The 26,010-nt window shown below is 42.8% G+C and overlaps 1 protein-coding gene across 3 annotated transcripts; it reads right to left on the minus strand.

The window, feature by feature from the left end:
- Positions 1-431: 431 nt before the first annotated feature.
- LOC115137890 (dysbindin-like) lies at positions 432-25,274 on the minus strand. Of its 3 annotated transcripts, XM_065000107.1 has the most exons (5): positions 24,945-25,273; positions 22,615-22,717; positions 2,816-2,968; positions 1,559-1,708; positions 432-1,390 (listed from the first exon to the last, which is right to left on the minus strand). In XM_065000107.1, exons 3-5 carry the CDS (start codon positions 2,934-2,936, stop codon positions 1,140-1,142), a joined length of 522 nt encoding a protein of 173 aa, XP_064856179.1. In that variant the 5' UTR covers positions 2,937-2,968; positions 22,615-22,717; positions 24,945-25,273; the 3' UTR covers positions 432-1,139. The 3 variants fall into 3 exon arrangements, with proteins under 3 accessions (XP_064856179.1, XP_029530046.2, XP_029530037.2); XM_029674186.2 differs by lacking the exon at positions 22,615-22,717 and having other exon boundaries at positions 1,565-1,708; positions 24,945-25,274; XM_029674177.2 differs by lacking the exon at positions 22,615-22,717.
- Positions 25,275-26,010: the final 736 nt, after the last annotated feature.

Raw genomic sequence — 26,010 nt, forward strand, 5'->3', positions numbered from 1 at the left:
TGTGTGAAAGTATTTTTACTGTATGTCATTATCACACACTATTTAGTTCAGGTCTCTGCACCCCATCACTGTGAGGTATTGTTTGATTTGTGACACACGTCTTTCGGAGCTCTGGGTTTCCCGTGATTTTACGCCTCCCGTGTCTCACTAATGACGCCTTTTGCCTATTCCCTGCCTGTACTTTAGCCTATCAGATTTCCTGTTATCTACCTATTGCCTGATCTCCCAGACTAGCTTTTTCCTTGCCTGTACTGTTTCCTTTTTGGACCCCCTGTGTATGACCTTCTGCCTGCCCCTGGACCCAGCTACCTGCCTCCTCCTGTGGTCCTTTGCAATAAACACCTGCAACGCCCTGCTCTTGAAACCAGCTCTCTGTCTCCCCTCCTGTTCATTACAAATACCTCCACACACACACAAAAAAGGAACAAAAATAAGTGTTTGCAGGAAACAAATGTTTATTTTATTTTATTTATAGTTCAAATAAATAAACCTTAAGTCAGAGAATAAGAGGAGACTAAGTGAAAGATACAACAAATTAAAGCACCACTAAGCACTATGTACAATATGTCCTTATTTGTGGCAGGTGTTTTGGGTTGGTTGAACATTTTAGGGAATATGGGAACTAAGGGCCATATTTACAAAGCATGGCAAAGTTGTGCACAGTTTATATGTTTCTCTCTTAAAAAAAAAAAAGTTCTCACATAAAAAAAATATTAATTCTCTACATCTTTATTTCATAAATTATTCAACCTTTATTTCAACCTGGTTAATACAGATGATTACTTTTTTACTAACACTCAGTTGTTCCGATCTGTAGTATAGTAAAGCCTGCTTACACACAAAAATGTCCTTCCCAAAACAGAACCACACATTGCTAGATCTTAATAGGATGCTAAATGAGGAAATAAAAAGGAATGTCCTGTCATCTACATTCCAGAAGTATAAATGGGGACAAGCTTGGAGAAGAGTTGGCTTTATGTGTACAGTTCAGGCAAAACAAAATGAACAGTAAAGAAAAGGCTGTGGAAAGTGGAAGTTGTCTTGCCAGTCCATGGAAGTGTGTGTGTCCAGTTTAAGTGATACTTGTAAGCATCAGTAAGTCCAAAATGTTACTGAATATTGGAAGTGAAGGAAGGCGCCTAGGAAGAGAGAATAGACCGATTCTTCTCCTCATCTTTCCCTGGGGATGATTCCATCAGCAAGACTGTGTCGACATGCACATCTTCATCATCTGATTGGATGACTTGGGTGTCCCGTCCGTCCTCATTGGTGTTCTGGCTGTTGGTGGAGGAGGTGGAGGCCACGCGGAACTTCCCATCACAACCGTCAGTGTAGTGGAGAGAGCGTCCCTGGTTGATTACCTTATCATTGTTGTTGTTTCCATGAACTACTGTAGGTAAAATTAAGGGGATATTAGACAAAATATTCTCAGTGCTACGCTCAATAGTGCAGTTAGTGTTGCCAGCTAGTATAGGGGAGGATAAAAGCCTCGACTCTCTGCCAAATACTACACTATCAACATAGGACGGCCTCAGACTGGCGTCTCCCTTCCACTCACCTTTACCTGGCAGAGGGGAGGCCAGCACCCCCTCATCCCCTCCAGAGCCGAGGAAGACATCCAGTGCTTCCTGGTCAGAGATGTCCATGAGGTCCATCTGCTCCAGCATGTCCACATTAACCTCCATGGACGAGACACTGCCAATGGGAGCTAACAACAACCCAAGAGACAACCGTGAGGTTGATTAGAGGCATATAATGTCAGTTTTACTTCTCATAGGAAATGTTTAGCAACATTGAGAAACTTTCACGTGTGTATATTGAACAAAAATATAAATGCAACATGCAGCAATGTCAAAGATTTTACTGAATTACAGTTCATATAAGCAGATCAGTCAATTGAAATAAAAAGGCCCCAATCTATGGATTTCACATGGCTGGGCAGGGGTACAGGCCCAGCGAATCAGAATGAGTTTTTCCCCACAAAATGGCTTTATTACAGACAGAAATACCACCCCCTCCCCTCAGACGATCACACAGGTGAAGGAGCCAGATGTGGAGGTCCTGAGCTGGCGTGGTTACATGCGGTTGTGAGGCCGGTTGGACGTACTGCCAAATTCTCTTAAACAACATTGGAGGCGGATTATGGTAGAGAAATAAACATTAAATTATCTTGCATCAGCATGCCAATTGCACACTCCCTCAAAACTTGAGTCATCTGCGGAATTGTGTTGTGTAACAAAGATGCACATTTTAGAGTGACCTTTTATTGTCCCCAGCACAAGGTGCACCTGTATAATTATCATGCCATTTAATCTGCTTTTTTTTAGGCCACACCTGTCAGGTAAGGATGGATTATCTTGGCTAAAGGAGAAATGCTCACTAACAGGGATGTTAACAATTTGTGCACAAAATGTGAGAGAAATAAGCTTTTGTGCATATGGAACATTTCTGGGATACTTATTTATTTTTGTTCAGTGTAATATGGCGAGTGATAGAAAGCGAGTACTTGAATTGTGCGGACTTGGATATAGGGTTATGGATAGGGTTTGGGTTGATCCATGGTTTGGACATTAATCTAGGTTTAGTATTCAGGTTGAGCCATGGTTTGGACATTAATCTAGGTTTAGTATTCAGATTGAGCCATGGTTTAGACATTAATCTAGGTTTAGTATTCGGGTTGAGCCATGGTTTGGACATTAATCTAGGTTTAGTATTAGGGTTTAGCCAGGGTGTGGACATGAATCTAGTGTTAGGGTAATGGCTAAGGTAAGGGTTGAGCTTGGGTATGGACATGTGTGATGCTGACTGCGCTCACGTCTCTTATAGTCATGAATCTGCAAGTGGGCAGAGGACAGGTAGACATCCACATCGTGCTGAAAGACCTCCTCAAAGAAGCGCTGTCGCTCTCTCAGTTTCATCTGCTGGGCTGCGTCCATTCCTGGGACCCTCTGAGCATGTTCGGTCTCCGCTGGCACAGAGAACAACAGAACATATCTGTCAGAAACTCTGGTCAAACAGGTCTGCAAGATCAACACTCCCCAAAGCTGCAAGAAACAATGTGAATGCCAGAAAGGGGTAACACTGAACCATAGGAACAAGAAATGACAGGAAAACCCAGCCTTTACTGTAATCTCAGGTTTTGGGGCTGTGAATTTTGGGCTTTTCATGTTCTCTTGCAGACTTGTTTTCCTTGGTACCACTCAGTAGCAGACACTTTTAGCATAATGTAGATAGAGCATGCATATGCAACATTTCTTACTAATGCTTTACGGTGAAATATGATTGCATGATTGATCCTGTAAAACATATCATACATTCTCTCCTTTGTGTTATTCATGAAACAACAAGTTTTAGGAACTCAGTTGGGGTATCAACTTACTATTGAGAGTAAGAATAGTAGAATAAACTGGGTGCAATTTAGAAATGTGGTTTTGCATCAGCAGTTGTGCATTTTCTCATGTTATGTCAGACACTGACAGTCAATCAATTAGCCATGTCAGCTAACCATTTTTAGATTGGTAAATTAGACTAGCCAGCCCTCTAAACTTGTAGTAATCATTGCCGAATCCCGACCAAGAACAAGAGAAGTGAGCAAGCTACAGTGCATTCGGAAAGTATTCAGACCACTTCCCTTTTTACACATTTTGTTACGTTATATAGTCTTATTCCAAAATGGATTAAATACAAAGTTTTCCTCATCAATCTACACACTATAACCCATAATGACAAAGTGAAAAACATTTTCTTTTTCAAATGTATTAAAAATAAAAAACAGAAATACGTTATTTACATTCAGACCCTTTTGCTATGAGGCTCAAAATTGAGCTCAGGTGCATCCTGTTTCCACTGATCATCCTTTAGATGTTTCTACAACTTGATTGGAGTCCACCTGTGGTAAATTAAATTGATTGGACATGATTTGGAAAAGCACACACCTATCTATATAAGGTCCCACAGTTGACAGCGCATGTCAGAGCAAAAACCAAGGCTTGAGGTAGAAGGAATTGTCCTTAGAGCTCCGAGACAGGATTTTGTCGAGGCACAGATCTGGGGAAGGGTACCAAAGAATGTCTGTAAAATTGAAGGTCCCCAAGAACACAGTGGCCTCCATCATTCTTAAATGGAAGAAGTTTGGAACCAACAAGATACTTCCTAGAGCTGGCCGCGCAATCAAACTGAATAATCATGGAAGAAAGGCCTTGGTCAGGGAAGTGACAAAGAACCTGATTGTCACTCTGACAGAGCTCTAGAGTTATAGTTCCTCTATGGAGATGGGAGAACCTTTCAGAAGGACAACCATCTCTGCAGCACTCCACCAATCAAGCCTTATGGTAGAGTGGCCAGACGGAAGCCTCTCCTCAGTAAAAGGCACATGACAGCCCGCTTGGAGTTTGCTAAAAGGCATCTAAAGACTCTCAGACCATGAGAAACATGATTCTCTGGTCTGATAAAACAAAGATTGAACTCTATGGCCTCAATGCCAAGGATCACGTCTGGAGGAAACCTGGCACCATCCCTATGGTGAAGCATGGTGGTGGCAACATCATGCTGTGGGGATGTTTTTCAGCGGCAGGGACTGGGAGACTAGTCAGAATCAAGGGAAAGATGAACAGAGCAAAGTACAGAGAGATCCGTGATTAAAACCTGCTCCAGAGCGCTCAGGACCACCCAGGGGGCAGGCTTCTCCCCCATACCTGAACCTGGCTTCACCTTTAACCCCAACACTTGTCACAAGTAAGGAGAGAGAGAAATGTTCACTTAAGGTTTAGGGTAGGGCTGTTATGGTGACGGTAATACGTGACCTTCTCCAAAACTGCGCTCTGATGGTGCATATGGTTATTAGTAGAGTACCAAACTTGCTAACTGCCAGTTGCTAATGTTCTGGTACTCAGCACTCTGTCTCTCTAATCACACTGACAACAATGCAAATGTAATTAAAAATCTAATCAAACACTTCATGAGAGCCCATGAGCTCATATTGCGCAACATTTCTATAGGCGCGATAAAACAGTTTTTATGGCCTCTTTTAAAGAGAGGATCCAGTCAGCTTTCTATAGGCTAAACCTACTATATTTATTTCTCAACTTTCCAAATATTAAGCACATTGCTTCAATTTACAACAGGAGTATAGCCTACATGGCTGGCATGAAAATAAACCACGGGGAAAATCTCACCTATTCCGACAGGTGCATGATAATGGTCCATTCTAAATCATAACACATTTCACACATATATTATTTAGTATATGTAAAGACAAGATTCAAATAGTCTGATGAGTGACGATATTATCACTTGTGAATGATGTATTATCACTTAATGATGCCCTGCATGTGCAGTAAGGTTTACCTTCCAACAAGACAATGACCCAAAGCACACAGCCAAGACAACGCAGAAGTGGCTTCGGGACAAATCTCTGAATGTCCCTGAGTGGCCCAGCCAGAGCCTGGACTTGAACCCGATCGAACATCTCTGGAGATGCTTGAAAATAGCTGTGCAGCAACGCTCCCCATCCAACCTGACAGAGCTTGAGAGGATCTGCAGAGAAGAATGGGAGAAACTCCCCAAATACAGGTGTGCCAAGCTTGTAGCATCATACCTAAGAAGACTTGAGGCTGTAATAGCTGCTTATTAAGGTGCTTCAACAAAGTACTGAGTAAAAGGTCTGAATACTTATGTAAATGTGATATTTCAGTTTTTTATTGTTAATAAATTAGCAACAATTTCTATAAACCTGTTTTTGCATTGCTTTATGCGATTTTATGTGTAGATTGATGAGGGGGAAAACCAATTTAATCCATTTCAGAATGAGGATGTAACCTAACAAAATGTGGAAGAAGTCAAGGGGTCTGAATTCTTTCCGAAGGCACTGTATATACAGGGTCAGTTCGAATAGCATATGTACAATGTTCAGGGATACTGGAGTGATAGAGGTACAGTAGATAATGTATGAATAAGGGTATATGATAAACAGAGTAGCAGCAGCATATATGATGATTGTATGTGAGTGGTTGTGTAGAGTCATCATAACTGTGTGTGTGTGTGTGTGTGTGTGTGTGTGTGTGTGTGTGTGTGTGTGCATAGAGAGTGCAAAAATAAATAAAATAACAGTCAACTCAGATAGCCCGTGTAGCCATTTTGTTAATCTATTTAGCAGTCTTGTGGCTTGGGGATAGAAGCAGTTCATGAGCCTGTTGGTGTCAGACTTGATGCACTGGTAGAGTTTGCTGTGTGGAACCAGATGGAATACTCTATGGCTTGGGTTTCTGGAGTCTTTAACAAATTTCCCAGGCCTTCCTTTCACACTGTCTGATAGAGGTCCTGGATGGCACGGAGCTCGGCCCAAGTGACGTACTGGGCTGTCCGCACCACCACCTGTAGCACCATACGATCAAGGGCAGTGCTGTTGCCATACCAAACAGTGATGCAGCCTGTCAAGATGCTCTCATTGGTGCAGCTGTACTTTTTGAGGATTTGAGGGCCCGCGCCAAACATTTTCAACCTCCTGAGGGGGAAGAGGTGGTGTCACGCCTTCTTCACGACTGTGCGGGAATGTGTGGACCGTTTTAAGTTCTTAGTGATTTGGACACTGAGGAACCTGTAGCTCTCGGCTCGCTCCACTGCAGCCCAGTTGATGTGGATGGGGGCGTGCTCACCCCTCCGTTTCCTGGACTCCATGATCAGCTCCTTTGTTTTACTGACATTGAGGGAGAGGTTGTTGTCCTGGCACTAAGCATAAACCCCTGTGGAGTCCCCGTGTTGAGGATACGCGTTGCAGAGGTAATGTTGCCTACCCTCACCACCTGGGGTCGATCCGTCAGAAAGTCCAGGAACCAGTTGCAGAGGGAGGTGTTCAATCCCAGGGTCCTAAGCTTGGTGACGTGCTTGGAGGGGACAATGGTGTTGAATGCTAAGCTGTAGTCAATGAACAGCCTTCTCACATACAGCTCAAGTCCGAAGTTTACATACACTTAGGTTGGAGTCATTAAAACACATTTTTCTACCACTCCACAAATTTCTTGTTAACAAACTATAGTTTTGGCAAGTCTGTTAGGACATCTACTTTGTGCATGCCACAAGTCATTTTTCCAACAATTGTTTTCAGACAGATTCTTTCACTTATACAGTGGAGCAAAAAAGTATTTAGTCAGCCACCAATTGTGCAAGTAATCCCACTTAAATATCTGGTATGCGCCCAGGTAGGACGCCAGGTGGCGCCTCTAGAGGGGGGGGGCTACTGTCACGCCCTGATCGGTTTCACTTGTTTTTGTGATTGTCTCCACCCCCCTCCAGTTGTCGCCCATCTTCCCCATTATCCTCTGTGTATACAGTGGCGCAAGAAAAGTATTCTAAACTTTTGTTATTGACGAAATACTTATTTTCCACCATAATTTGCAAATGAATTCATTAAAAATCCTACAATGTGATTTTCTGGATTTTCTTTTCTCATTTTGTCTGTCATAGTTGAAGTGTACCAATGATGAAAATTACAGGCCTCTCTCATCTTTTTAAGTGGGAGAACTTGCACAATTGGTGGCTGACTAAATACTTTTTTGCCCCACTGTAATCCACTGTATCACAATTACAGTGGGAAAGAAGTGTACATACACTAAGTTGACTGTGCCTTTAAACAGCTTGGAAAATTCCAGAAAATTATGTCAGGGCTTTAGAAGCTTCTGATAGGCTAATTGACATCATTTGAGTCAATTGGAGGTGTACCTGCGGATGTATTTCAAGGCCTACCTTCAAACTCAGTGCGTCTTTGGTTTACATCATGGGAAAATCAAGAGAAATCAGCCAAGACCTCAGAAAAAAATTGTAGACCTCCACAAGTCTGGTTCATCCTTGGGAGCAATTTCCAAACACCTGAACATACCACGCTCATCTGTACAAACAATAGTGCGCAAGTATAAACACCATGGGAACACGCAGCCGTCATACCTCTCAGGAAGGAGACGTGTTCTGTCTCCTAGAGATGAACGTACTTTGGTGCGAAAAGTGCAAATCAAAGGAACTTGTGAAGATGCTGGAGGAAACAGGTACAAAGTATCTATATCCACAGTAAAACAAGTCCTATAACGACAGCAAGGAAGAAGCCACTGCTCCAAAACCGCCATAAAAAAAGCCACATTACGGTTTGCAACTCCACATGGGGACAAGAAATGGAGAAATGTCCTCTGGTCTGATGAATCAAAAATAGAACTGTTTGGCCATAATGACCATCGTTATGTTTGGAGGAAAAAGGGGGAGGCTTGCAAGTCGATGAACACCATCCCAACCATGAAGCATGGGGGTGGCAGCATCATGTTGTGGGGGTGCTTTACTGAAGGAGGGACTTGTGCACTTCACAAAATAGACGGCATCAATGGGAAGGAAAATGATGTGGATATATTGAAGCAACATCTCAAGACATCAGCCAGGAAGTTAAAGCTTGGTCGCAAATGGGTCTTCCAAATGGACAATGACCCCAAGCATATTTCCAAAGTTGTGGCAAATTGGCTTAAGGATAACAAAGTCAAGGTATTGGAGTGGCCATCACAAAGCCCAGACCTTAGTACTTCAGAAAATTTGTGGACAGAACTGAAAAAGTGTGTGCGAGCATGGAGCCCTACAAACTTGACTCAGTTACACAAGCTCTGTCAGGAGCTGTCACCCAACTTATTGTGGAAAGCTTGTGGAAGGAAACGTTTGACCCAAGTTAAACATTTTAAAGGCAGTGCTACCAAATACTAATTGAGTTTATGTAAACTTCTGACCCACTGGGAATGTGATGACAGACATAAAAGCTGAAATAAATCATTCTCTCTACTATTCTACTATAATTCTGACATTTCACATTCTTAAAATAAAGTGGTGATCCTAACTGACCTAAAACAGGGAGTTTTTACTAGGATTAAATGTTAGGAATTGTAAAAACTGATTTTAAATGTATTTGGCTAAGGTGTATGTAAACTTCCAACTTCAACTGTAAGTATTCCTCTTATCTAGGTGGGTGAGGGCAGTGTGGAGTGTAATTGAGATTGTATATGGATCTGTTGGGGTGGCAAATTGGAGTGGGTCTAGGGTGTCTGGTATGATGGAGTTGATATGTACCATAGACAGCCTTTCAGAGCACTTCATGATTACAGATGTGTGCTACAGGGCGCTAGTTATAGTGGCATGAAGCCTTAGAGTTCTCGGGAGCAGGAATGATGGTGGTCAGCTTAAGACGTGGGGATTACAGACCCGGACAAATAGAGGTTCAAAGTGACTGTGAATATGCCTGCCAGCTGTTCTGCGCGTTCTCTGAGAATTCGAACCTGTATACCATCCAGCCCTGCTGTTTTGCGAGTGTTGACCTAATTAAAGACCTCAGTCGGCCTCTGAGAGCAAGATCAGTCAGTCCTCTGGGTTGGTGGGGGCTCTCACGCATGGCATGGCTGTTATTGTTGAAGTGTGCATAAAATGCATTGAGTTTGTCTGGTAGAGAGACTTCATTGGGCAGATCCACACCGTAGGCAGATCTCCACCGTCAGTAGGGGGGCCAGTAAAATGTTTTGCTGCAAGGTGTGGGGCCACCCAACCAAATCCCGCATAGGGCCCCCAAAATGCTAGAGCCGGCCCATTCTACATAAAGCTAATGCTTTTACTGTTGCAGACCCATAAATTTCCTGACCAGTGTGGATGGCTTGAGAAATCAAAACATACAATATTCACACAGTACCACAGTGTACTGTATTAATCGCTCAGCACCCACCAATTGCTTTGCAAATGTCAACTGTCAATTCCCTAAGTTAATATTGTTTGGGATACAATGCAATCACATTTACCACCTCATCAGCACCATTGTAATAAAGCAAAGTGCTGCTAGAGCCAGGGGAGGGGACAGCACACAAGTGTGATACGCAGGAGACAGGAAAGAGAAATGCAGGAACCCAGAATAACCTGAGGAATGCCAGTGTGTTCATGGCTCAGAGTAAATCAGGTTACATCACCTTTTATGGTGGGCTCCCTGAACACATCACGTATACAGACTGACAAGACATATTCTCCCACTGTCAACATAAAAACTCAATCTGTAAACACAGTCACTAACGGATTAGCGATGGAATATGGACATCATAAAGAGACATGTACACACATTTCAGCAGACAGCAGATTGATATACATTGGAGATTTCAACACAGCTCTGTAAAAGTGTTGCCCTCGCTCTGTCCTCTCACCACATCCGTGTATTGACCCCCTGCTCTGAAAAAGTGTTGCCCTCGCTCTGTCCTCTCACCACATCCGTGTATTGACCCCCTACTCTGAAAAAGTGTTGCCCTCGCTCTGTCCTCTGAAAATCCGTGTTGCCCCCTACTCTGAAAAAGTGTTGCCCTCGCTCTGTCCTCTCACCACATCCGTGTATTGACCCCCTGCTCTGAAAAAGTGTTGCCCTCGCTCTGTCCTCTCACCACATCCGTGTATTGACCCCCTACTCTGACAAAAGTGTCTAGGGATTTAGGCATAATGAGAAGCTACAGGCAGGGATTGGGCTAATTGGATGAGGTTTTTAAATTGGGAATAATGTAAATATTATCTGGCTTGTGCAGTGAGCACTGATCACACACAGGCAGTGGTGCTATTAGCAGCACAGTACTTAGGCTCTGAGCAGCTGAGGACAGAGAGGGATCAGGATAGAAACAATGACAAGGGAAAGAGGAACTAGACCTCCGACCACAGGACTGCAAGCTCCAAATGGGTGTCTGATTGTATTTTCACATCGTCTTCAGAAAATGTTTTTTTTTTATCCTTGCTGAGTCATGACAAGGAATCACATGAAGCAGTGTTGCTTCTGTTTGTGTATGACCATGCTTCTCAGTAAGCAAATGGTACAGTATAATGATAATACCAATAGTGTTCCTCATTTTCCTTTGTATGCAGAATGATTCAAGCCCATCTGAAAAGGGCAACAGACTCCCCCCAGTCCAGTCTGCTGTGTCAGCCCCAGCCTCCCTGTTGGTCCTGTGGAGTCCTCTGTCTAGTGATAGCAGGAGGCAGGCCTGTCACAGCAACTTCCTGTCTCCTTCAGTTTGACAGCCCTGTCCTGGGGCTTCGGGTCAGCTGGGGAGGAGAGGGGAGACGCCCCCTGGGCCTGTCTGTCTGTTTGTCTGCACCACTGGGTATTCGTGGGTAAACACTAAGACACTGAGCCGTGTGATGGAGAGCCTCTGACACCAGCCCAAGAAAACTCTCAGAGCTCCAGAGGCACAAAACCAAAATGACACAGCAAAAATACAGAGCTGGTGAGATGTCTACTGCGTCCTGCCAAACATTAAATGAGTTGTGGCGGTTCATAACATTGGTATTCTGTGTGCTCTATGGGTTACAAGTTTGCAGTCATGGAATTAGGCCACAACTGTGTTTCATCTTAGATTCTATCGCTCTGTGTATGTACACGACATAACTCATTACATTGAGCAACATGATTTCATCCGTCACTTCTATTTCCTAACATAACTTGCAGTGGTGTGCAGGCTAACAGCTATCTGACCAACTAAGCTAAACTGAGGCATGTAACAAGCCGATATAATTAGAAATATGTCTTTCCCTCCTGAAGCAGTCTCTACTCTCCTCTCCTTTCTTGTCTTCTCTTCTCTTATCATCCCCTTTTCTCTCCCCTCGTGGTTCATTGTTAACATCAAGTGATGAAAAATCATTACTCGGCATTTAGAACATTTTTCATTGTCATTTCCAACTCTGTATTTTCTAAAGGTCAAGTCTCCCAGAGCTGCTTTTTATGTAACCAACAGAGAGAGAAGGATAGTGTCACTCTTTTTACTCCCCCGCAGAAAGCAAAGCATGGTGTGAGTGATGGAGTTACGATTACGTCATGAAGTCGTACGACAGAGCCCACTGAAACACTCTCACCATGCAGGCTGCTCTTTTTTCAGCCTCAATCTGGGAGATCATGTGAACTCATGCTGTGGGTCTACAGACATATACAATAGAAAACTCAACAGGAATCTAATACGTCATCTGATTTCTCAATTTTCTCAATGCTAGGCTGAAAAATAAGCCTATTGTGATGTTTACTGCATCACTAGTGTGTACGGAACCCAAACGCATCACAATGTGATGTCATAAAGTTATTACCTGTAATGCATCATTGGTTTCTATGGAGACCTACAGATGCCGGATCTTAACTTGATCACTCTTTTGTCACTCATTGGGATCAAGGCTTGCAATCAAAAATAATTTTCTCTCTAACTTGCTCAAATGCTAAGCCTAGGTCCGATTACTGCAACATTAAAATGTACAAAAATGTACCTGAAATGCAGCCATACACATAGACAACCCAAATTGTATATAGCTTAATAACACAAAATAGACATTGGTCTCCACGACATAAAAGTGTCTAGTGGATCCTAAGGGTACGAAGGGAGTTTAATTGGGTGGTCTAGCAGTTAAGGCCAGCACGCACACATAGGCCTACTGAATCAGTGTGGGTTTGATTCTGGCCCACGCCTTTCTGGCACAAATAACTCAATCCCCCGATTGACCTGATGTAGTTACACATCTCAAATATGGACAGTCCAGGGTATTGTACCCCAGAGCTTGATAAGAGATGCCCATACCAAACACTTTTGGAGAACATAAATAGGAAACAAAACAATAACAATCAGTAGGTTACACCAACAATAGTTCCCATCGAGTAGATCAGGATTCTTCCAGACTGGTCTCCTTGTCCAGTGGTCACTATCCTCACTGCCTTACGCCAAAGTACCCCAGATTCTTCCAGAGTCAACTACAACTCCAACCTCCTCACGGTCATGGCCTCACAACTGCCAATCCTGCTCCTCACCATCATTCATGAGGACCAGCAAAGGTCCCCAGGAATCTCTATTGGGTTGGCAGCTGCTTGGTGTGCCATCTCCATCACCTACCCATTCGGACGACAAAAGAACCAAGACCACTGAGGAGAAACCATCTGGCAGCCCTGACAGTGTACATGAAGTGGAGAGAGTTTCTTCAGCGAGAAGTTCCATGACGCCTGACATCACAACCAAAGCTGAGACAACCGGCGCTTAACAGCAATACAGACAACTGCATCTCTACGGCAACATAAACACATAATCCGACCCCAATCTCTGTTACGTCTAGTAATTTTAACCCTTGTCATTTATAAATGAATGCATATTGTCGTTATAAGATAAGTGTAAGATAAGAGAGGCACAACAATACAAACTGTATGTTAGCTCCAAGCTCTTAACATTTGTCCAAAAAAATAAACCTCAATGGACCAGGGTCTCTTTACTATGTCCCCCGTCAGGTAGAGATGGCATTCAACAAGGTCACTGGAGAGGTCTGCATGCTCAGACCAGAGCTGCTCACTGTAGGCATGGGGAAAGAGAGTGACTCCTTTTTCTCTTCTCACAGTCTTACACAACCAGATAACCAGACACTGTGTTCTCTCATAACGGCACAGTGGAAGCCATGCTGACAAAGCAAGATGCCAGACAGAATTGAGGCCAGGCATCTGAGGAGGATGTCCAACATGAACTTGAATTCGTTTTGATTTCTGGGATATCAAAACATGCCAGGGTGCATCTGAAAATTCTGGTGAAATGACCAATATCTTAGGGCTCTTTTTAAAAAAAATGTCTTCGATGTAAAGTCCCCTGTTTTGGGGACCTGCGTGGTTATGGTTCTGGTCCCAACGGACATTTCACTTATATATTGATATGTGGTCACCATAGATCAAAATGGCTTGCAATGAGCGTTAACCCTAATTCTCACAGGTGTATGTTTCTTCTGCCTGTGTGAAGTCCATCAACTCCTGGCTGAACACTACCTCACAGCATACACCTGGAATCCTTACATTGTAATATGGTTTCGCCACTGTAGCACATTCAGAGATCGATTTATATCCAGTAATCTAAAGGAATTTATGGATTTGGAAGAAAACACACTTTCTGTTTGTCATAGACGAACATGATTAATATGAGATAAAAGGCAAGTTCAGGAAGCCATGTTCTGTGAGACTTTTAGAAAATATGCAAATTTTCTCTCAAAATAAATATATGAGGTGTAATCTAATAGTCATTTTATAAATTGATTATAATATATTTAGAAGTAATTTTAAGCATTATTCCTAAACTCAGCAAAAAAGAAATGTCCTCTCACTGTCAACTGCGTTTATTTTCAGCAAACTTAACATGTGTAAATATTTGTATGAACATAACCAGATTCAACAACTGAGACATAAACTGAACAAGTTCCATTAGACATGTGACTAATAGAAATGGAATAATGTGTCCCTGAACAAAGGGGAGGTCAAAATGAAAAGTAACAGTCAGTTTATGGTGTGGTCACCATCTGCATTAAGTACTGCAGTGCATCTCCTCCTCATGGACTGCACCATATTTGCCAGTTCTTGCTGTGAGATGTTACCCCACTCTTCCTCCAAGGCACCTGCAAGTTCACAGACATTTCTGGGGGGAATGGCCCTAGCCCTCACCCTCCGATCCAACAGGTCCCAGACGTGCTCAATGGGATTGAGATCCACGCTCTTCGCTGGCCATGGCAGAACACTGACATTCCTGTCTTGCAGGAAATCATGCACAGAATGAGCAGTATGGCTGGTGGCATTGTCATGCTGGAGGGTCATGTCAGGATGAGCCTGCAGGAAGGGTACCACATGAGGGAGGATGTCTTCTTTGTAACGCACAGCGTTGAGATTGCCTGCAATAACAACAAGCTCAGTCCGATGATGCTGTGACACACCGCCCCAGACCATGACGGACCCTCCACCTCCAAATCAATACCGCTCCAGACTACAGGCCTCGGTGTAACACTCCTTCCTTCGGCGATAAATGCGAATCCGACCATCCCCCCCCTGGCGAGACAAAACCGCGACTCATCAGTGAAGAGCACTTTTTGCCAGTCCTGTCTGGTCCGGCGACGGTGGGTTTGTGCCCATATGCGACGCTGTTGCCGGTGATGTCTGGTGAGTATCTTTCTTACAACAGGCCTATAAGCCCTCAGTCCAGCCTCTCTCAGCCTATTGCGGACAGTCTGAGCACTGACGTGTCTTCCTGGTGTAACTCGGGCAGTTGTTGTTGCCATGCTGTACCTGTCCCGCAGGTGTGATGTTAGGATGTACCGATCCCGTGCAGATGTTGTTACACGTGGTCTGCCACTGCGAGGACAATCAGCTGTCCATCCTGTCTCCCTGTAGCGCTGTCTTGTGCGTCTCACAGTTCGGACATTGCAATTTATTGCCCTAACCATATCTACAGTCCTCATGCCTCCTTGCAGCATGCCTAAGGCACGTTCACACAGATGAGCAGGTGTTTTTCAGAGACAGTAGAAAGGCCTCTTAAATGTCCTAATTTTTCATAACTGTGACCTTAATTGCGTACCGTCTGTAAGCTGTTAGTGTCTTAACAAACGTTCCACAGGTGCATGTTCATTAATTGTTTATGGTTCATTGAACAAGCATGGGAAACAGTGTTTCAACCCTTTACAATAAAAATATTTTTATTAAATTATTAATTAAATTATTTTGATTTTTATGAATTATCTTTGAAAGACGGGGTCCTGAAAAAGGGCCGGTTCTTTTTTTGTTGCAGAGTTTAGTTTGTTGAATAGGAAATACATCATATAAAATTTAACATTCTCATATTTTTATCATATTTGTACTGTGTACAAAAGTGACTACACCTCAGTCATTTATAAATATTTTTACCAGAATGTGAGATTTGAACCTTGGGTTCTGATGATTTGGGTTTTGATGAATAAATAAGTTGTAGGTGTGTTGAGGCTTGGCCCTTCGCTGGTCACTCAGAACATGCTCCATGGCTAAATATGTGCTTGCTTGAAGTTGTGTATTTACAGTCTTTTGTTATCAGCTCCAATTGGAATGTTTCTCTGTTATACACTGAATGTTCAAAACATTAGGAACACCTTCCTAAAATTGAGTTGCACCACCTTTTGCCCTCAGAACAGCCTACATTTGTTGGGGCAGGAACTCTACAAGTTGTCGAAAGTGTGCCACAGGGATGCTGGCCCATGTTGACTCCAATGCTTCCCATAGTTGTGTCAAGTTGGCTGGATTGCCTTTGGGTGGTGGACCATTCTTTATAAACACGGGAAACTGTTTAGCGTGAAAAACCCAGCAGAGTTGCAGTTCTTGCCACACTCAAACCAGTGCACCTGGCACTTACTACCACACCTCTTTCAAAGGCACTTACATCTGTGTCTTGCCCATTCAGCCTCTGAATGGTACACATACACAATCCATGTCTCAATTGTTTTCAGTCTTAAACATCTTTCTTTAACCTGTCTCCTCCCCTTCATCTACGCTGATTGAAGTGGATTTAACAGGTGACATCAATAAAGGACCATAGCCTTCATAGCTTATGTCATGGAAAAAGCAGTTGTTCCTAACGTTTTGTACACTCAGTGGAAATAGCCAACCGAAGCAAAATGTAAGCCTATCCCATGTTTGCTAAATATGTTGAACATGTTTGCAGTCCATATTATTGTAAGAAAAATATTGGAAATAATTGGAAAAAAAATATTAAAACACAGCATTAGCACTGATACACGCCTACTGTACTCTAAATTGCAATTATGTCTGACAACTAACAGAAACCTGCTGCGCGCGTGCGCCATCGTGCATAAATGTATTTTGTCCCCCCACACCGATCGCGACACGCAGGTTAAAATATCAAAACAAACTCTGAACCAATTATATTAATTTGGGGACAGGTCGAAAAGCATTAAACATTTATGGCAATTTAGCTAGCTAGCTTGCACTTGCTAGCTAATTTGTCCTATTTAGCTAGCTGTTGCTGTTGCTAGCTAATTTGTCCTGGGATATAAACATTGAGTTGTTATTTTACCTGAAATGCACAAGGTCCTCTACTCCACCAATTAATCCACACATAAAACAGTCAACCGAATCGTTTATAGTAATCTCTCCTCCCTCCGGGCATTTTCTTCTCTTGACTTTATATTGCGATTGGCAACTTTCATAAATTACGTGCATTACCGCCACCGACCTATTTCGTCTTTGTCACCCACGTGGGTATAACCAATGAGGAGATGGCACGTGGGTACCTGTTTCTATAAACCAATGAGGAGATGTGAGAGGCAGGACTTGCAGCGCGATCTGCGTCAGAAATAGAACTGACTTCTATTTTAACCCTAGGTAACGCTGGCGCGCACAATAATTTAATAATTTAGATTTCTACATTTATTTTGCGACGCGAGCGGTGTAGTTGGCCTGTGAGCCATGGACATGCTAAGCGTTGACATTAAGCACGATTAAATTCACGTATGACAAGACCTAAAATGATGATGAATAATTATAATAAAATGAAACTTGTTTTAAATAACCTATGTCTAAATACAGCGACAGGCACCATAATTGCTCCCCATGGGCATATGATATTGAGACAACGTAGGCTATAGAGGGTTTTATGAATATCTAAAAGCTGGGGGAAAAAAGCCATTATAAAGGGGAATGTCTACTCACCGTTCTACTGCTTCCAACGGTTTCTGTCTCATATCATGGAGACTGCATTCACGGTAAATGCTGCATATGTCGGCTCAATCGTAAATTACCATTTCAATTGCTTCAGCTATACAAATTGAATATGACCCGTCACGTCAGTGCAATAGATCCTACAACCTGCTTGACATTGATGCATTGATGTATTTTTCTTAGAGGCCTGGGATCTGGCTTCTACATGAGCTAAAGGGAGAGTAGTTAAAGATGCTTTTCTTCCTATTCCATTTAGTTACCATCTAGTCACCTTAAATCAATAAGGTGTGGGAAATTCACAATGGACCTTTTTAACCTCTGATCAGTTCCCTAGGTCACACAATGATGTGATCACAAATGTCCTGGATTGATGAGATCACTTTTCCGGTCAGTCATTCTCTATTCCCTACCCAAACCCCCCCAGTTCACACCACAAGCGATCCAGTGTGACAGCCAGCAGGCAACACAGAGTGGCTATTCAGGAGGGAGGAAGAGGAGGGAGGGCAATGAGAGAGGACTGGAACAAAAAGGATGAAGGCCTTGTCTGATTTTCTTAAGACAGGTTTTTTCACAGTTTTTACTCCCTCCCTCCCTCCGTCTCAGTGAATGCAGTGGGAGTTATGGGAGGGACAGAGTGTAGGATTAGGGCTCAGTACCAGCTGGACGTGTGAAATTTGTCGGATTCAGACAGAGCCGGACATGTCAGCGTGCCCACTCTACCTTCCCACACAAAGACAAACACAGATCTGACAGTAAAAACAAAAAGAAATGCAAAAGCAGGGATGTGAGGGAGTGGGCCTGGGCCTGGGCCTGGGCCTGATTCTGAAGACTTGATGCGAGTGAGAGGAAGTTATTTTACTCAATGGACATGTAGGGAAGGGTAGGAAGGGGTATCCCATTACATCAACAACGCACTGTCCCTCCCTGTATTCATCCTCACATTAGACCTTAGTGCTGTGAGGGTGATGACCGGAAGAGCCTCAGAACAACAAACAGTGTTTGGGAACAAAACATGGATGATTAGCTTTCCAGATGATCCAGATGCTTTTGGGTTTTAGATCTTTCACCCGAGCTGCTGGTTTGTGGCCCTGCTAGAGCAGCTCTGAAACTAAAACCCTTATGGGAATGGCCACTTCCTTCTGTGCAAACTGAGTATAGACTAGTTTGCCAGACTCTCATTTTGAGGGAATTCTCTGCCATACAGCAAATTAAACCAGTGTTAAACCAAAACCACAGGCATCATTCTCATATTTCCCAGCATGCTCTATTGCAGGTAGATTTTTTAAAATTGTTTCAATAACCATATTTTTGATTAATTAATCTTATGCTATTTATGTACAGTATAACATACATTTTAATAAACTAATCCAATCTATTACTTGGATTTATTGCACCCATTACTGAACTAGTTGTTCCAGTTTACATGCTTTAGGTAGTCTTATATCTTAGTCATTCCAACCCGGCAGTCATTCTAAATTTGGAAAGAAAATTCAAAATGTTGGAATTACACATCACTCTGCAAGTCTCTCGCCCTCTCTCTTTCTCTCTCCCTCCCTTCACCAGGCAGTGACTCCTGACCAGATGCATCAGGACCAACAAGACGTGATGTAATGCTGTTTGGGGAGATGAGACTGACCTTTTAATGTTGCTGAGGGGGTGGGAGGGCGACAGGAAACATTTTATTTTAACATGGACCATCTCATCATTTGTTCTGGAGTTTGAGATGAGTCAAGTCAGGAGGGAAAGTGGACAGAACACAGAGAGGAGTGAGAAAGGTCAGATAAAGAGTAAATGTTTCAATAGAAGTACAACGAAGGTGAGAGAAAGAAGGAATGTATTTTTTAAACGTTTTATTTCACCCTTATTTTACCAGGTAAATTGACTGAGAACTTGGGGATGATTAGGTGGCCATGATGGTATGAGGGCCAGATTGGGAATTTAGCCAAGACACTAGGTTTAACAGCCCTACTCTTATGGTAAGTGCCATGGAATCTTTAGTGACCACAGAGAGTCAGGACACCGGTTTAACATCCCATCCGAAAGACTGTACCCTACACAGGGTAATGTCCCCAATCACAGCCCTGGGGCATTGAGATATTTTTGGGGGGACCAGAGGAAAGAGTGCCTCCTACTAGTAATCCAACACCACTTCCAGCAGCTTCTGATCTCCCATCCAGGGACCGACCAGGACCAACCCTACTTAGCTTCAGAGCCAGCAGTAGGATTTAAAAGAGAAGCAAAAGGAATTGGTGTGGAATAGACAGGGAGAGCCAAGAGAAGAAATGTGACAACTCTGATTGGGGCTCATTAGCTGAGGATGTCTTGCTGTTTTGACAGGATGTATTTTCTGCTGCTCTCATCATCACATTCCACTCTCAGCAGTCTAGTAGCTGGCTAAAGCAGGCACTATGGAGATCACCAGCTGGCCATGACTGCCTGTAACTGGAAATTCACTGGATAAACTGCTGAGAATCAGGGGTCAACATTTAAACAGCTTCAGAAAAACTAGCTTTACCATCAGATTATATGAAGCCCTGTGCAATTACTTAGTTAATTGAAGAGGTTTTGTAGGTGGTAAACTGACCTCGGTGGCAGGCAGCAGCCTCCCTTTCATAAAACAAGATGCCCCGCTTTATACTGCTTATTTTGGGTAATTTTTTTGTATCTTCCTGCTCTCTGCCGGAAACTCCCATTTGGGCTTGGTTCCAATTGCAAAGAGAGTGAATTATTGATGGTGAAAGTGGAGCAGTGTGTGTGTTTGTTTGGATTGGGTGTGTGGGATAAGCTTTTTGCAATGGGTTGAATCACAGCCTGGCACCACCACATGTCTCACTCAGTAAACACCAAAATGACATTATGAACCCCCTCCTTCCCCCAGCACAAACATACACACCCCGAACAGACAATAGGACCGTTTATGTGTCAGTCAGCCTCAATCTCCTGTCCTAGTGCCCTCTGTGGTCCATGAGCAGACTACTGGTCCACAATGGACCCAAGCAGCTGACATCTGAGAAATGTCTCCATTAGACGACACTCACTCACCATGAATGTGCAGGTTTAGCCAGGAGTGTTGTGGGAGTGGATGTATGTGTCGGTCAACTGAGCTCCCTCCATCGTGAGTTGAAGACTCCTAGTCATAATCACATGATAACTCATTACCAGCCCTTTGGCAATACATAAACTGTCCAATTGTTCATCTTCCCTGGTGTTCCTGGAACCTATTTGTTGCGGATCCTCTTTTTGTGATGAATAGTTCAGATTGCTATTTTCATATCAGTGGGGAGTGTCACTGAAATGTTTGGCTAAACCCAAAAGAATAGTTCTGGCCTTGCACTGATCTATCATTTCTCAAATCTTGTGCTGTCACGAGCCTGCCCAGCTAGCACATAACGTTCTGAGAACCATATGTTTCTTAGAGCTTGTTGAGAGCTTGGTTGTCCTATGGTTATTTAGCATACAACCTTTTCACAATGTTCTGGGAATGGTGCAGGATACCCAGCTACCACAATGTTCTGAGAACAATAGGTGGCAATTTAGGTACTTCAGCATAATGTTTTCTACAGGTTTCCTCATGGTTCCATTTGAAGTCATGTTCTTTGAACATTAAAACAACTTTACATGAAAACCACAAGAAAACATTAATGTTCTAAGAAGGTTATAATAATATTATTTAAAAACATACACAACCATTCAAAAGTTTGGGGTCTCATAGAAATGTCCTTGTTATTGAAAGAAAAACATTTTTTTGTCCATTAAAATAACATGAAATTGATCAGAAATACAGTGTAGACATTGTTAATGTTGTAAATGACTGTTGTAGCTGGAAACGGCAGATTTTTTAAATGGAATATCTACATAGACTTACAGAGGCCCATTATCAGTAACTATCACTCCTATGTTCCAATGACACGTTGTGTTAGCTAATCCAAGATTTTCATTTTAAAAGGCTAATTGATAATAAGAAATCCCTTTTGCAATATGTTAGCACAGCTGAAAACTGGTGTCCTGATTTAAAGAAGCAATAAAACTGGCCTTCTTTAGACTATTTGAGTATCTGGAGCATCAGCATTTGTGGGTTCAATTACAGGCTCAAAATGGCCAGAAACAAAGAACTTTCTCCTGAAACTCGTCAGTCTATTCTTGTTCTGAGAAATGAAGGCTATTCCATGCGAGAAATTGCCAAGAAACTGAAGATCTCGTACAATGCTGTGTACTACACCCTTCACAGAGCAGCGCAAACTGGCTCCCGTGGTCAGTAAAAAAAAAAAAACTCTATCTTGTTAAGTATGTTCAGGTCTGTTGGCCACGCCCAGTAATTGGCCACACCTGATCTTTTTAATGAGTGCTTGTTTCCTTTGAAGTAGGGTCTGTTAGAAAAGACTAAAATAAACAGCTTCGTATAAGTAAAAAACAAAACATGGCATGCTAGCTCCATCCTGGTGGCACAGTGGACTAATGTCATGGATAGAGAACAGAATATCGTAGGCTCGAATTTCCCCGACGCCGTGCCACAATAAAACATTTATTAATTATTCCCTAAGCAAATTCATTTCCTGGAGTTCAAAACAGTTCACTGGACAGAGGTTGCTCTCTGGTTTTGTGATGAATTTTGTGGTTGAATTTATTCTGCCACTGTGTCTTCTTCTTGTCTTGGCCTTAGGTCTATGTATCACAGTGTCAAAGCATATGAACTAACAGGTTATAGAGCAAAAAATGAAATTATCACAACACAGGTTGTAAAATGGCTTTTTCTTCTGGCTTGGCTTCCGCAGTGATTTTACCCACACATCACTACTGATGGCTTCATTCCCAAAACCAATGGGAAAACAACAACTTACATTTACACAACTTCCAAGGAATGCTAGCTGGGTGAGTAGTAGTTAGTAATTATCCTGCCATAGGTCCATGGTGAACAGCAAAGACCTGAAACCAATCCACTATGTACTTCCCATACAATGAATAATGGGAGTGATACCTGTGTTGATGTGGGAGAGGTTTAAGAGCTTTGTGTTTCCAGCATATATTGACAGATTTATGAATAATGAATAATAACTGTATTGTTGTATTTAATTAACTACAATATGCCTATAGGCATTCACATGTACCTGGTCTGAATCCGGGGTTGTTTTTTTCACCAAGCAGAGGGTGGGATTTTTTTATTTCACCATTTAGGCCAGTTGAGAACAAGTTCTCATTTACAACTGCGACCTGGCCAAGATAAAGCAAAAGCAGTGCGACAAAAACAACAACACAGAGTTACACATGGAATAAACAAACAGTCAATAACACAATAGAAAAATATGTATACAGTGTGTGCAAAGGAGGTAAGGCAATAAATCGGCCATATTGGCGAAGTGATCACAATTTAGCAAATTAACACTGGAGTGATAGATGTTCAGATGAGGATGTGCAAGTAGAAATACTGGGGTGCAAAAGAGCAGGAAAACAAATATGGGATGAGGTAGGTAGTTGGTTGGATGGGCTATTTACAGATGGGCTGTGTACAGGTGCAAGGATCCGTAAGCTGCTCTGACAGCTGATGCTTAAAGATAGCGAGGGAGATATAAGTCTCCAACCAGTGATTTTTGCAATTAGTTCCAGTCATTGGCAGCAGAGAACAGAAAGGAAAGGCGCCCAATGTAGGTGTTGGCTTTGGGGATGACCAGTGAGATATACCTGCTGGAGTGTGTGCTACAGGTGGATGTTGCTATGGTGACCAGTGAGCTGAGATAAGGCCGAGCTTTACCTAGCAAAGACTTATAGATGACCTGGAGCTAGTGGGTTTGGTGACGAATATGTAGCGAGGACCAGCCAACGAGAGCATACAGGTCGCAGTGGTGGGTAGTATATGGGGCTTTGGTGACAAAACGGATGGCACTGTGATAGACTGCATCCAATTTGCTGAGTAGAGTGTTGGAGGCTATTTTGTATATGACATCGGTAGGATAGTCAGTTTTACGGATGATGGAAGATTTGTTCAAAGCGAATTAAGAGGACTTGGTCTTTGATCTGAGGGCTGCATAGATTAAAGGATATGAGTGGAAATACACATGTGCACGTATATTAATACATATAGATGCACCCCCCCATACCAATCAAGTTGTTCTCTCGCCTAACCTCGTCCCCAGGCTAATTGCTACCAAATAGCATTAGAAAAATAAATATCTGGCTGATCAAGTTGTTGGTCAGCCATGCTTAGGGACAAACTACAGTATCTACACTGCAGCAGTAGCAGTCAAAGTGAAATGAGTACAGGTGAACTAAAAACAGACTTGTGTTGTGACCATCTCTCCATCCTACAGTGGGCTGTGTCACTATGAGGACAGTACCAGGCTGTGTCTGCCTCGGTGGGAGGCTGGCTCCGTTTTAAAGGAGCACTCTGGCAGCAACCATCCTGTCTGTGACCATTCAATACAAACTGCGCTCTCACTTCATAATTCTCAGCCCGTCATCTAACTTTTCAACAGTGTGACAACAGCTGTTCAGTCCTCCAAGCCAACCCAAACTGCTGTGCCTCCAAACATAACATTCCCACACAATTCAGTCCATACAGGCAGGGCGCTGGGCACCGGGACTGGTCAACGCAACAGATGGAAGATGTCTTCTCTCACAGTCATGTTCTGATCCAATTTAGCCCCAGACGCCACTGACTGACTAACAAATTAAATGACCCCTATCTGGGTTTCTCTGTGAGAGCACCGTCTGTAGGACAGTCTATAGCCCTATGTCACTGCAGTAAATCTGTTCCCATAAGAGATAGACACACCATCTCATTAGGAGTTAGAGATTTATGTCAGTGAAACCAATGGATGCCTTTGTGGCCCCAAACCAAAATGAGAATATATCCCTTTAAGAACCCTCAGCGGCTTGAGTAGAGTCCCACTGATTACAGCGGGACAGTATATACGGTGATGATTCAACATTCTTGTCTTTATTTGGTCAGGAAAGCATGTACAGTATGCCAGCCTTAGTAACATCAAAACAGCAGGTCCTTACTACATCGGCTGAACATTCAAAGCAGCCAACACCGACACTGACACATTTAAATGCTCAAACACCACCAACATCAACAACAACAACATCAAACACAACAGGAATCAGTATTTCACCCATAATTACTTCAACAGGTTATGTTGATTGTGGCTTGATTTATGTTTCTCTTCCCTAAATATTGAATGTGTTTGTCTGTCTGTAAAGGCTAAAGCAGATAACCAAATATGGACAATAATTTTTCTATGTATCTTTCTGCTCAGGAATAGGGGGATTACAGTAAATTAACCTATGTAGAAAGTTAATAAAAACAGTACAGTACAGAATAAATTACAAAAAGGATCTGTAATAACTTATGGCGTATTCACACAGTGACACAGTCTTTCCAACTCCTACACATTCAAGCAGTTGTTGAGAGAGCTAAATAAGCTGTAAAGTTACTCACAGGGTAGACGCTTGTTGTGGAGGTTTGCCCCAGATGAGCTCATGGTGCTCGCAGATTCGGACAGAGAGCTGCAGAATCAGATAAGATGTACTGTTGAGGAGGACTGGAGGGTCAGTTCACACAGTCAGGCACAGAGATGCGATGAGGTGGGGAACAATCAGCCCTCCAGAGCTTTAGCAGGACAGCTCATCGCCCTCCTCCTCTCCTGGGACAGAGAGACAGAGTCAAAGCACTCCCAAGAAAGTCACTGGCTCTCTCAAGCACACGCTCTCTCTTCTACAGGACCCTTCTCCCTTAGTGTACTCAATCAGTCAACTAAAGTATTTGGATGAGGACAGCAAGTTATGGCTTGTGGAGCATACCAAGTGGTTATTCACAGAGGGAGGAGCTTGGTGTGAGAGGGGTGGATAGGCTATAGCGCTGGGTCTTTTATGTAACAGTGGAAAATACCAAGTCAGTAGACAGACACTCGCTTTTATGTTTGTCGTCCTCGCCCTCTCTCGCTCTTCTTTCTCCTCTGTGTCCCTCTCACTTCAAGGGTCAATTGATGTGCACAAAATGTAATGCGGCAGGATACGAGATCTTCTTGCCATTAATGGAATAGCATTGATGCTATTGAACAAATCAAAGGCTCGCCCTTTTGACCGAGCACACACTGTTCTTCAGAGGAATAGTTGATTTCAGCAGCTTTATGTATAATTCAGTTCATGGCATAGGTTCCATTTTTTTCACAAAGAAATGTAATTAGAAGCCAATACCTCTAAAATATCCTATTGTGTTTAGCTCGACTGCAAAATATTTATTATAGGAATATACTTTAAATAAATCTTTGTAGCCGTAAAAGCATACAATTATACAAAGTACACAAAACATTAGGAACACCTTCCTAATATTTAGTTCCACCCCCTTTTGCCCTCAGAACAGCCTCAATTGAAAGTGTTACACAGGGATGCTGGCCCATGTTGAAGCCAATGATTCCCACATTTGTGTCAAGTTGTCTGAATATCCTTTTGGTGGTGTACCATTTTTGATACAGACAGGAAACTGTTGAGTGTGAAAAACCCAG

The sequence above is a fragment of the Oncorhynchus nerka genome, linkage group LG2, assembly GCF_034236695.1.
Source record: "Oncorhynchus nerka isolate Pitt River linkage group LG2, Oner_Uvic_2.0, whole genome shotgun sequence".
In the NCBI taxonomy this organism is placed as follows: domain Eukaryota; kingdom Metazoa; phylum Chordata; class Actinopteri; order Salmoniformes; family Salmonidae; genus Oncorhynchus; species Oncorhynchus nerka.